This window comes from Palaemon carinicauda, chromosome 6, assembly GCF_036898095.1.
Source record: "Palaemon carinicauda isolate YSFRI2023 chromosome 6, ASM3689809v2, whole genome shotgun sequence".
NCBI classification, from domain to species: Eukaryota; Metazoa; Arthropoda; class Malacostraca; order Decapoda; family Palaemonidae; genus Palaemon; species Palaemon carinicauda.
The window spans coordinates 126,366,393-126,378,892 of record NC_090730.1 but is presented as its reverse complement, the minus strand read 5'-3'; the positions used below and the strand labels follow the sequence as shown (position 1 = coordinate 126,378,892).

Below are 12,500 nucleotides of genomic sequence, written 5' to 3'. Positions count from 1 at the left end.
AGGGATGCAATGGATTACTGTCTGGTCAGACAAAGGACCCAATAACTCTAGCGGTGGTATCTCAACGGGTGGATGGGGCCTTGGCCAACCTACCACCTATGGCTGAGATTTAAAGGACAACTGGTTATCTTAAAATTTTAAGAGATAAGATGAAAGTGGAAGGAAATTACGTCATGGTAAGAACTGAGACAAAGAAGGGGGCGAGTCGTTGGCAGTTGAATAAAAAAAAAAAAATAAAGGAAAATGACTGATGAAGTAAAAGGAAAAATTGGCAGGTTACTATGAAGAAAAGAACGAAATTCATGGCTAAGATCCAGAAACCCAGAGTAGATGACAATATAAAAGGATACAAACAGAAAGATAGGAAGACACAGTGTGATGAAAGTTTGGACGTATAAAGGAAAATATGATATCAAATAGAATGAGTAAAACATAGACAAATTATTGGTTTCGCTTATAAAGAAGAATAAAAGAAACCATACGAGTCTTGGAAAAGAGAAACGTTAAGATAAAAGTACAAAAGACAGTTATATGGGGAATTTAGTGAAAAGAAGACAAAATATGGATAGGATGGGGAAACATAACCGATTACTGCCAAAAATGGTTTTCAGAGATGGAGAAATATGACATGTGGGTAGAAGAAGGAATGTTCTTAATAATCAGAGAAAGTAAAGTAAAAATGAACGTAGTGATAAACCAAAGGAAAATGAAGGTGAGTAGGATACACGTGATATTGAGAAAAGGTAATCAAGACTGAGGAAGTTAAGGCAAAGATAAAAAAAAATGCTAATAACTCAGAAAATTAGCTGGGAGGAATTATCTGGAATGCCTGGTCTTACAGAAAATAAGAAAAAAATATACGAAATGAGTGATGTATAGAAAAAACTGCAATGATTAAGTTTTAAAATGCACCTCAGGGTAATGAAGAAAGTTAAATAGTGCATTGCACAAAAGAACATAAAATTCAGCATAGATAAGGTATGATTAAGAATGAAGAGTTTCTATGAACCACAGAGGTTATGATGTATGTCCTACTGCTTATTCGGTCCATCCTCTACTGGAAAGACTACTATGCCAATGTGCTACTTTGTAGGCGGTCCATTTACTGCCTCTCTCTTAATGCAAGGCTCGGTCCTTCCAATAACCAAAGAACTAACTCATACTACCTCCTTAGTCCCATTTCCAATTGCCTACTACAGTTAGCCCATTGTATACGAAAGTGACCATCTTTTATAGCAATACTAATTCGCACAATCTATAGTCAACTTGGCATACTTCCTAACCGGTAAGTAACTTTGCAAATTAGGTTAATAACACCCCAAGTTGGAGTAGGTTCGAGGATGGTTTGAATACTAAAAAAAATACTATTGGAAACAGTTCTGTAAATGATTCGAAGCTCTGCAAGAGGAAAGCAGTCCAAAATTATGACGAAGTTAGAACGGAAAGAAATAGTCAACGATTTAGATCTCGTAGATAAGGAAAGAGTAGGGTTACCAAAAAGAAAAGAAAAAAAAACGGGAAAAATCATTTTTGAAGAAAACGGCTGACAAGAAATGAGAAACAACCAATGGACTACTAAGGGAAACGAAGCAGAGAATGAAAAGAGAACTTATCATAACAAGTAATCGAAAGCAAAAGGATTGATGAAATTCGTAGGGGAACATATAATACAAAATGTTGGATGTGGGCTTTGATTAGAGAAAATGTATGCATGCTGTATGAAAAAGCTTACTCTTAGATGAGATAAGCCAAAGAGGTTGTTAAAAAAGATTAGTGATGAACTAGATGAAAACAATAATTCAGGTTTAGATAAAAGAAACCACCTAGAGAATAGGTTTTAGATTTCCTAGAGTTGAACCACAGCGCCTTCTTAATGAATCTTTAAGACCATTTTGCAGAAAAAAAAATCATCTTATATGCAACATGCTGGCATATAAACACCATTATATTGTTTATATATGCTGATTTAGCCATGAATTTTATCAAGTCAGCGAAAGGCTCTTTGTTGTGAACATCTTTATCTGTGCAGTGACGCGAATAACTTTACCATCCCTTCTTCTATCTGCTTTTACATAAAATATTTCAGCTATCATTTGTATTTGCATTTCTTATACAGATATTCATGATTAAAATAAACAAAGGAAAAATAAGAATTCCTTTAAGAAATTTATAAAATCTCGACTCGTCTTTCCATCAGTTGACTCCAGAACCTTTTAGAGCCCCAGACGCTCACTAAAAGGGGGTTCTAATGGCCTGACTCATTAGAGTCGGGATTCTTTTCTCTCTCGTCTTTTCTCTTCCAACGGAATTCCGATGACTATGAAGATGAATAAATGATACAAAATATGCACAATAGCATTTTTGTTTCTTTAGAAAATTCTTTCTTTAATTATTATTTATGAGGGAATTTAATTAATCTTCAAGAAGTTTATTTTTCATTTTGACTATACTCATATTACTCATTCACGTGATTCAATAAGTTGAGGCTTAATTGTCAGAGCAGTATAAATGGTTGGACACGAAAACTGACTGAACTCTTTACGCTTTATCTGACATTTCAAACAAAATTGAAATGTTCACAAATAATATGCAAATAATAAAGATAAACGTATTCCAGATCATGTCCATAAAAAAGAAAAAGCTAGATCCCAGAAATATCTAAGTTTAGTCACCGCTTGAAAAAGTGAGATAATTTAACCATGAATTATACAGAACCTAGAATGAAAATTACACGAATTACAATACTTCACACAAGAACTCCGGCGATATACAGGTAAATATTCAACCACTGCCGATTAAATCCATAACAAATTTAAGGTACGTTTAAGAACTTTTGAAAAACATCGTTGACACAGCAACAATTTCGAAGAGACTTGAAATTTCTAAACAGTATAACATTGCACGATAAGAGAATTATATCTTTAGAGAGAGAGAGAGAGAGAGAGAGAGAGAGAGAGAGAGAGAGAGAGAGAGAGAGAGATAGCGTGTGTGTGTGTGTTACAATAGAGTCCTTTCATTATACGTCATCAAACTTCCGGTCCACCATCTTGGAGGACATACAAAGACGCGTTCAGTGAATAGCTGTGGTTGAACTCTTGAATAGTTAGCCATCTCATCACATTCACATTCACATAATGCCCAGTTTTGGCGCTATTGTTGGTTGTGGGAATCGAGGACAAAGAGATGACAAGAGTTCTACCGCATACCGTTCTTAGGGCACCGTATCACTCCTGAAAGAGTCCATCCCCTCCCTGAGAAGGTAGCAGCCGTTCAGAACTTCCCCGCGCCCTCGACCGTCAAAGCTCTGCAGGAATTCTTGGGCATGATCAACTATTATCACCATTTTCTGCCAGCCATTGCCGCCACTCTTGCTCCCCTCTACGCCTCCCTCAAGGGCAAACCAAAGGACCTGAAGTGGGGTCCCCTTCAAGAAGCAGCCTTCTGCAATGCAAAGAAGGCCCTATCAACTGCTGCGGCTCTCACTTTTCCTATCCCACACGCCCCTTTCCTTCTCTCCACCGATGCCAGCGACGTCGCTATTGGTGCAGTACTCGAGCAGGTGGTCAAAGGCTCCCCCCGCCCATTGGCCTTCTTCAGCAGAAAACTGTCCAAGGCAGAATCGGGTTATTCTACATTCGATCGAGAATTGCTGGCGGTGCACTTGGCTGTCCGTCACTTTCGCCATTTCTTAGAAGGTACGCCCTTCGTCATTCGCACAGACCACATGTCTCTGGTGCACGCCTTCACTCGACAGTCTGAAGCCTGGTCCGCCCGTCAACGCCGACATCTCTCCACCGTGGCTGAATACAATTGCACCCTCCAATACGTCCCTGGGAAAATGAATCCCGTTGCCGATGCCCTGTCAAGAAACACGTTGGCTGCCGTTCAACTGGGATTGGATTACAACGCCCTGGCTGAAGTCCAACGACAGGATCCAGAGTATCAAGCTTGTAGGACATCCTGCACGTCCCTCCGTTGGGAAGACTTTCCCCTCGAAGACTCCAACACCACCCTCCTCTGTGATGTCAGTACTGGTAGACCGCGACCTTGGATTCCTGCTCCCATGCGCCGACAGGTGTTTGATTTCATTCACGGCCTTTCACATCCCTCGTGCCGTTCTACTGCACAGCTGCTGAAGGCAAAGTTCATTTGGCACGGCATTTCTAAGGATGCTAAGGATTGGGTCCGCGCCTGTACTTCTTGCCAAACTTCCAAAGTACATTGACACAGATTCAGGAGTGGGCACCTTTCCTCAACCTCAGCGTCGTTTCGCACACATTCACGTCGACGTTATAGGCCCCCTACCCACATCACAAGGACATCGTTACCTGTTTACCGTCATCGACCGCTCCACTCGTTGGCCTGAAGCCATTCCCATGGAAACTGCAACGTCCGCCTCATGTACATCTGCCTTACTCTCTGGATGGATTTCAAGATTCGGTATCCCTGAGCATATTACTTCTGACAGGGGAACCACTTTCACCTCTCAATTGTGGACGTCATTAGCGAATCTCCTGGGCATCACCCTACATCAGACAACGGCCTACAACTCCGCTGCCAATGGAATGGTTGAACGTTTTCATCGCACCCTCAAAGCAGCTTTGATGTCCCGCTGCAAGGATTGCAACTGGTTTACTCAGCTTCCCTGGGTCCTCCTGGGACTAAGGACCACTCCTAAATACGCCCTCGACGTCTCGGCAGCTGAAATGGTGTATGGTGACCCGTTGGTCATCCCTGCCGAATTTTTTTCTTCTACAACCTCCTCCGACGATCTCCAGCGCATACGTCACGTCGTGGGAAAATTTACTCCGTGCCGCCAGACTTACAAGCCCCCAGCGAAGCATCACATACCAACGGACTTGCACTCTGCAACGCACGTCTTCCTGCGCAACGACACCAGCAAGCCACCACTAACGCCCCCTTACACGGGCCCTTTCCTTGTGATCCGACGCAGTCCGAAAGTATTCCTCCTAAACATTCGGTGCAAAGAAGACTGGGTCTCCATTGATCGTCTAAAACCTGCTTATTTTCTGTCAGATGACCCGCCTACAGTTCGCCTCTCTAGATCAGGGCGCCCTATTTAACATGTACAGTATGTCATTTTTAGGGGGGGAGCCATGTACCAACCGTGTCACACAATTGTACATAATTCCTTTTGCATATATTATGCTTGTATCTTCGCTCTTCCCTCGCACTAAACGAACATGAAAATTCATGTTTGCTGTTTTCCTCTGTAACATTGTCTGTCTTGTTAACTTGTTATGTCCTGTTGCCTTGAGGTTTTGTATATAAAGGAGAGAGTTGTATAATAATATAACTCAGTTGATTGCTTCCTGCCTTTGAGTTCACAACCCTCTCTCGGCACCGTCACATTACACTGTCTTTTATTGACAATCTATCATCTCCTTGTTGTTCACACTAACCTATGATTTCCCTACTTTTGCGTTTAAATCATTTCATCTCCAAATGTCACCAAAATTCCCAAATCCTTCTCTGCAATTCTACTCCTAAAATGCGAGACTATCTGCAGACAGCGGCTTCAATAGATAACGCAAAGGACTGAACACTGAGCCTGAAATAAATCCACACCAATGTACATCTCTGTTTGTCAATGTAGTTAGCACCATTATCTTTGCACCCTCATACATAATTTCATTAGTTTCAAATATATTAATGAGGTTTATCTTTTCGTAAGGCACAAGTACTTCTCGTCTCTTGGGACCTTTTCGTGGATTTTTTCCAGATCTAGGAATGTGAAATACAGTTTACAATTCCCCTCCAGTGCCATTTCCAGTGGTCTCTCCTTAAACACTACATCTATTGTACTTTCAACTTTTATAAAATTATACCGTTGGTCATTTATCTGTGCAATTGTCTTTTATCTATCACCCAGTATTCCTTTCCTCACTATTAACACATGTTCCATGAGCATGACTCCACGATGGTTCCCCCAGTCTAGCACTTCCCTCTTTTGTTTCAAAGAAAAAAAGCATCAAGATGTTTCCTCCGTATCATACTAGTATTTCGTTCTCAGAAATTGCTTAATTCCGTTCAGCTACCTTAAGCCTTTATCTAATAAAAAAGGACCTGTGGCTTTCTCCGCTTTAATAATCCTCATGGATTTTACACTTCCCTTCATGAACCTCCATGTTTGGAAACTTCACCATCTCCCCCACTTGAAGCTGCCCTTTCTTTATTTTGTAAGCTATCTTTAACAGCTCTTCGCAATATTCTTTATAACTACTTTAAGTATTTCCGCTTACGCAAAATATCAATAATTTTGTGTCTAATAACACATACGGAACTGATCTTACCTATGGCTGTTCATATATATTTTATAAACTTTTTAAAACAACTGATTGCATTTAATTCAACTTGGCGTGATGTAGTTATTGACTTCAGTAATAAACTACCGTTAATTAATTCTATATTCAATTATAATTTGAGCGGTCTTGACGCGTTTCATTCATTTACATTTCCGAAAGATATTACATGAAACGATTTAACTTCTAGATCTATTTACTAGTGAGGTTTCTGTTGCGGAATATATGCTTAATTACTCGACAAGGTATTCGAAAGTACGACTTATAATAGGATATCTGCTCGAGATAAAATCCTCAAATATTTTTAGACTTTATGGATTCCGCTTATGCTAATTTGTGTGACATGGCTGCCATGTAAGAACCGAAGAAAACACCCAACAATATATATTTTATGATTATTGCTTACACAAATAACTTCAATCTCTCTCTCTCTCTCTCTCTCTCTCTCTCTCTCTCTCTCTCTCTCTCTCTCTCTCTCTATATATATATATATATATATATATATATATATATGTATATATATATATATATATATATATATATATATATATATATATATATATATATATATATATATATATATATATATATACATATATATATATATATATATATATGTATATATATATATATATATATATATATATGTATATATATATATATATATATATATATATATATATATATATATACACAATTATATATATATATATATATATATATATATATATATGTGTGTGTGTGTGTATATATTTATATATATATACATATATATATATATATATATATATATATATATATATATATATATATATATATATATATATATATATACATACATACATATACCAAGGAACTTCCCTCAATTTTGGGGGGTAGCTGACATCAACAAATGAAACAAAACAAAAAGGGGACCTCTACTCTATACGTTCCTCCAGCCTAATAAGGGACTCAACCGAGTTCAGATGGTACTGCTAGGGTGCCACAGCCCACCCTCCCACATTATCCACCACAGATGAAGCTTCATAATGCTGAATCCCCTACTGCTGCTACCTCCGCGGTCATCTAAGGCATCGGAGGCAGCAGCAGGGCCTACCGGAACTGCGTCACAATCGCTCGCCATTCATTCCTATTTCTAGCACGCTCTCTTGCCTCTCTCACATCTATCCTCCTATCACCCAGAGCTTTCTTCACTCCATCCATCCACCCAAACCTTGGCCTTCCTCTTGTACTTCTCCCATCAACTCTTGCATTCATCACCTTCTTTAGCAGACAGCCATTTTCCATTCTCTCAACATGGCCAAACCACCTCAACACATTCATATCCACTCTGGCTGCTAACTCATTTCTTACACCCGTTCTCACTCTCACCACTTCGTTCCTAACCCTATCTACTCGAGATACACCAGCCATACTACTTAGACACTTCATCTCAAACACATTAAATTTCTGTCTCTCCGTCACTTTCATTCCCCACAACTCCGATCCATACATCACAGTTGGTACAGTCACTTTCTCATATAGAACTCTCTTTACATTCATGCCCAACGCTCTATTTTTTACTACTCCCTTAACTGCCCCCAACACTTTGCAACCTTCATTCACTCTCTGACGTACATCTGCTTCCACTCCACCATTTGCTGCAACAACAGACCCCAAGTACTTAAACTGATCCACCTCCTCAAGTAACTCTCCATTCAACATGACATTCAACCTTGCACCACCTTCCCTTCTCGTATATCTCATAACCTTACTCTTACCCACATTAACTCTCAACTTCCTTCTCTCACACACTCTTCCAAATTCAGTCACTAATCGGCCAAGCTTCTCTTCTGTGTCTGCAACCAGTACAGTATCATCCGCAAACAACAACTGATTTACCTCCCAATCATGGTCATTCTCGTCTACCAGTTTTAATCCTCGTCCAAGCACTCGAGCATTCACCTCTCTCACCACTCCATCAACATACAAGTTAAACAACCACGGTGACATCACACATCCCTGTCTCAGCCCCACTCTCACCGGAAACCAATCACTCACTTCATTTCCAATCCTAACACATGCTTTACTACCTTTGTAAAAACTTTTCACTGCTTGCAACAACCTTCCACCAACGCCATATAACCTCATCACATTCCACATTGCTTCCCTATCAACTCTATCATACGCTTTCTCCACATCCATAAACGCAACATACACCTCCTTACCTTTTGCTAAATATTTCTCGCATATCTGCCTTTCTGTAAAAATCTGATTCATACAACCCCTACCTCTTATAAAACCACCCTGTATTCATTTGATTGCATTCTTTGTTTCATCCTTAATCCTATTAATCATTACTCTACCATACACTTTCCCAACTACGCTTAACAAACTAATACCTCTTGAATTACAACACTCATGCACATCTCCCTTACCCTTATATAGTGGTACAATACATGCACAAACCCAATCTACTGGTACCATTGACAACACAAAACACACATTAAACAATCTCACCAACCATTCAAGTACAGTCACACCCCCTTCCTTCAACATCTAAGCTCTCACACCATCCATACCAGATGCTTTTCCTACTCTCGTTTCATCAAGTGCTCTTCTCACTTCATCTATTGTAATCTCTCTCTCATTCTCATCTCCCATCACTGGCACCTCAACACCTGCAACAGCAATTATATCTGCCTCCCTATTATCTTCAACATTCAGTAAACTTTCAAAATATTCCACCCATCTTTTCCTTGCCTCCTCTCCTTTTAACAACCTTCCATTTCCATCTTTCACTGTCTCTTCAATTCTTGAGCCGGCCTTCCTTACTCTCTTCACTTCTTTCCAAAACTTCTTCTTATTCTTTTCATATGAATGACCTAATCCCTGACCCCACCTCAGGTCAGCTGCCTTCTTTGCCTCACGTACCTTATGCTTTACTTCCACATTTTTCTCTCTTTATTTTTCATACTTCTCTATACTATTACTCTGCAGCCATTCTTCAAAAGCCCTCTTTTTCTCTTCCACTTTTACCTTCACTCCTTCATTCCACCATTCACTGCCCTTCCCCATGCTGCCTCAAACAACCTTCTTGCCACACACATCACTTGCAATCCCAACAAAATTTTCTTTTACTAACTTCCACTCCTCCTCTGAATTGCCAGTTTCTCTTACTTTAACTTCGTCATATGTCATTTTCAACCTTTCCTGATATCTACATTTTACCCCCGGTTTTATTAGCTCTTCAACCCTCACTAGCTCCCTTTTACATCCACCTACTCTATTCCCCCACTCTTTTGCTACAACTAATTTTCCTTCCACTAACAAATGATCAGACATACCGTTAGTCATACATCTAAACACGTGCACGTCTTTCAATCTTCCAAACATTCTTTTAGTTATCAACACATAATCCATTAATGCCCTTTCTACTACTCTTCCATTTGCCACTCTTACCCATGTATACTTATTTTTATCTTTCTTTTTAAAAAAGCTATTACTTATCACCATCTCTTGCTCAACACACATATCTACCAGTCTCTCACCACTCTCATTTTCACCTGGTACGCCATACTTCCCAATGACACTTTCTACCTCTCCAGCGCCCACTCTAGCATTCAAGTCACTCATGACAACTACATAATTCCTTCTACCCAGTCCTTCTACACACCTAGTTAATTCATTCCAGAACTCATTCCGCTCTTCTTCACTTTTCTCACTACCTGGCCCATAACCACTGACAAACGCCCAACATTCCCTACCCAACCTAACCCTTACCCACATTAACCTAGATGATATCTCCTTCCATTCCACTACTTTACCTATCATCCATTCACTCAGCAATAAAGCCACACCCTCTCTCGCTCTTCCCCTTTCAATCCCAGACACTCTACCAGACATTTCACCAAACATCACTTCGCCCTTTCCTTTTATCTTCGTCTCACACAGGGACAATACATCCATCCTTCTATTCCTAAACATACTTCCAATTTCACATCTTTTACTCTCTATCGTACTACATCCACGCACATTCAAACACCCCAAAACTAGGGTGCGGGGAGCAGTCACTCTCCCCCCAGCTTCATAGTATATATATATATATATATATATATATATATATATATATATATATATATATATATATATATATATATATATTTCACGGTAAAATGTGGCCCTTCTCTGGCACAATGGGCAATGATTCGAAAACAAATAAATCTATCTGTCATTGGATATTTTTCCAATGAGTTCTACTATTATTATATAAGAGGATCTTTCAATGTCCTTGTTTTAAGTATTTCTTAACTATCGTAATCTTGAAGGATTGTGGTCCCCAGTTACCGAAGGATGCCTGTCCTTGGTATGTTTGAAATGGAACGATTGGTTTTGGAGAAAACGGTTGAAAATCTTAAAGTTTGCCTAAAATATGGATACATACACATTCACACTGTCTAGGGATAAATTTTGACTCCTCCCCCAAAACACATTTAAAATTTTCTTCTACTTCAGGTTTAATAAGGACATCTGGGAATCAGATGCAGTGCTCATTGGACATAAGATGAGTAAATTAATAAATTAAGCAGTAAATTAATATTCCTTCTTTACATGCAAACAGATATAATTCGTTGGAAAATAAATAGATTGAAGGTGAAGGGCACGATACAAATAACTACAAAGAATAGAAGAAATTCTATAAAGCACTGTTGCACCTTGCTGGACCAAAAAAAAAAAAAAAAAAAAAAAAAAGATAATCCAGACAACACTAACAGAAATCCCAACAAAAAGAAAACAAAATATATATCGCTGCCTTATTCTGACATTACCTGACGCAAGAGACGAGAGAGACGCGGCAACTGACATCTCATCTCCGGAAATATTATAGTGACGGACGTCATCAACATTGTCTTGATGGTGCTGATCCACCTGAGGAAGAAAGAGAGATACGTTGGTGAACGGAAAGTACAGATAAATATAGAGTCTGAAAAGAATTTTATTTTTATTTTTTCATTCCAGCGATAGATCTTATAGGATCATATAATGATATACTACCATTATACACATGAAAATGTCCACTGTCAACTCATACAATATGTGTATGTAAATATACTGTCAAGATAATCGATACATACATACATACATAAATGCGTACATACATACATACACACATACCGTATATGCTTCATACAGGAATTCTCATATTTACGTAGTTTCTTCAGATTCGCCTGCGTGAGTCTTTAAGGAAACTGTAATTATTAATCGAAATTCATTTTATCACTTTAACATTGTTTGAGCGATACTGTGTCTTTATCAAGTATTGGACTTCAACATCTCTCTACGGACATCCTCAGATCTAGGTAGGGGTTCCATATTGGATCTGAATACTTGATCTAATATTATATTTATGGTTTCCTCGACGGGGAAATTGTGAAGAGGCTCTCCACATTTAGTAAGGAAATATATTCTTCAGGTAATTTTTTTTGTAATAAATTGATGAACTTAGTTTTTCTTTTTTCCTTTTTTTATATCCTCTGAAATATCATTGTTGAACAAATCAATCGTAGTTTTGGTAGAACTCTTAGTAAGAAGAGGTTCTTTTTGCACTTGGAGAATTGGTTCAGTTACTTCCGATTATCAATAAACTTCCATAACGTCTTCATAGGTATGCTGAATTAGGCTATCATCTGTACAATTCCATTTCTTCTTCTCTCCAAAAATTCTTGATCATACTTCCATTAAGACTTCCGCATTTTTCCTTGCGTAACATATCAACAAATGTCTCTGACTATATCATCCCTCTCTACCTACAAATATTGACTTAGTCTATTTATCTTAACTTAATTCTCGATCAGCAATCCTCTCTTTCATCGAGATCTTTGCTGCTTTAAAACTCCTCTGTTTCAAACATGTGGCTTCTTTTATTTTTATGTTTGCTTCTTTAAAACTCCTCTCTTTCAAACATGTGGTACCTTTCCTCCCATTTTCCGTGATTCATCAACATCATACAATCGCAACACTCAATTACGAATACCTGTGCAAGTATAACCACTTTGAAAGTTCCACCATCTGATCCAATATTGATCGTTCAATATTCCTGGTTTCTATTGATCCTGACAACTTTTATTATATTATTTCACTTCTAAACATTTAATTTTACAATCACCCTGTTATTTCTTCAGTTTTTAAATTATTCGT

General features: G+C 38.5%; 1 protein-coding gene across 1 annotated transcript in view; it reads right to left on the bottom strand.

Moving 5' to 3' along the window:
* The window catches only part of LOC137643225 (DE-cadherin-like), a 144,761-nt gene that overhangs the window by 9,540 nt on the left and 122,721 nt on the right, over positions 1-12,500 (bottom strand). The window contains exon 13 of the mRNA XM_068376071.1: positions 11,132-11,231. Within this exon, the coding sequence (XP_068232172.1) occupies positions 11,132-11,231 (100 nt within the window). The remainder of the gene's footprint in view (positions 1-11,131; positions 11,232-12,500) is intronic.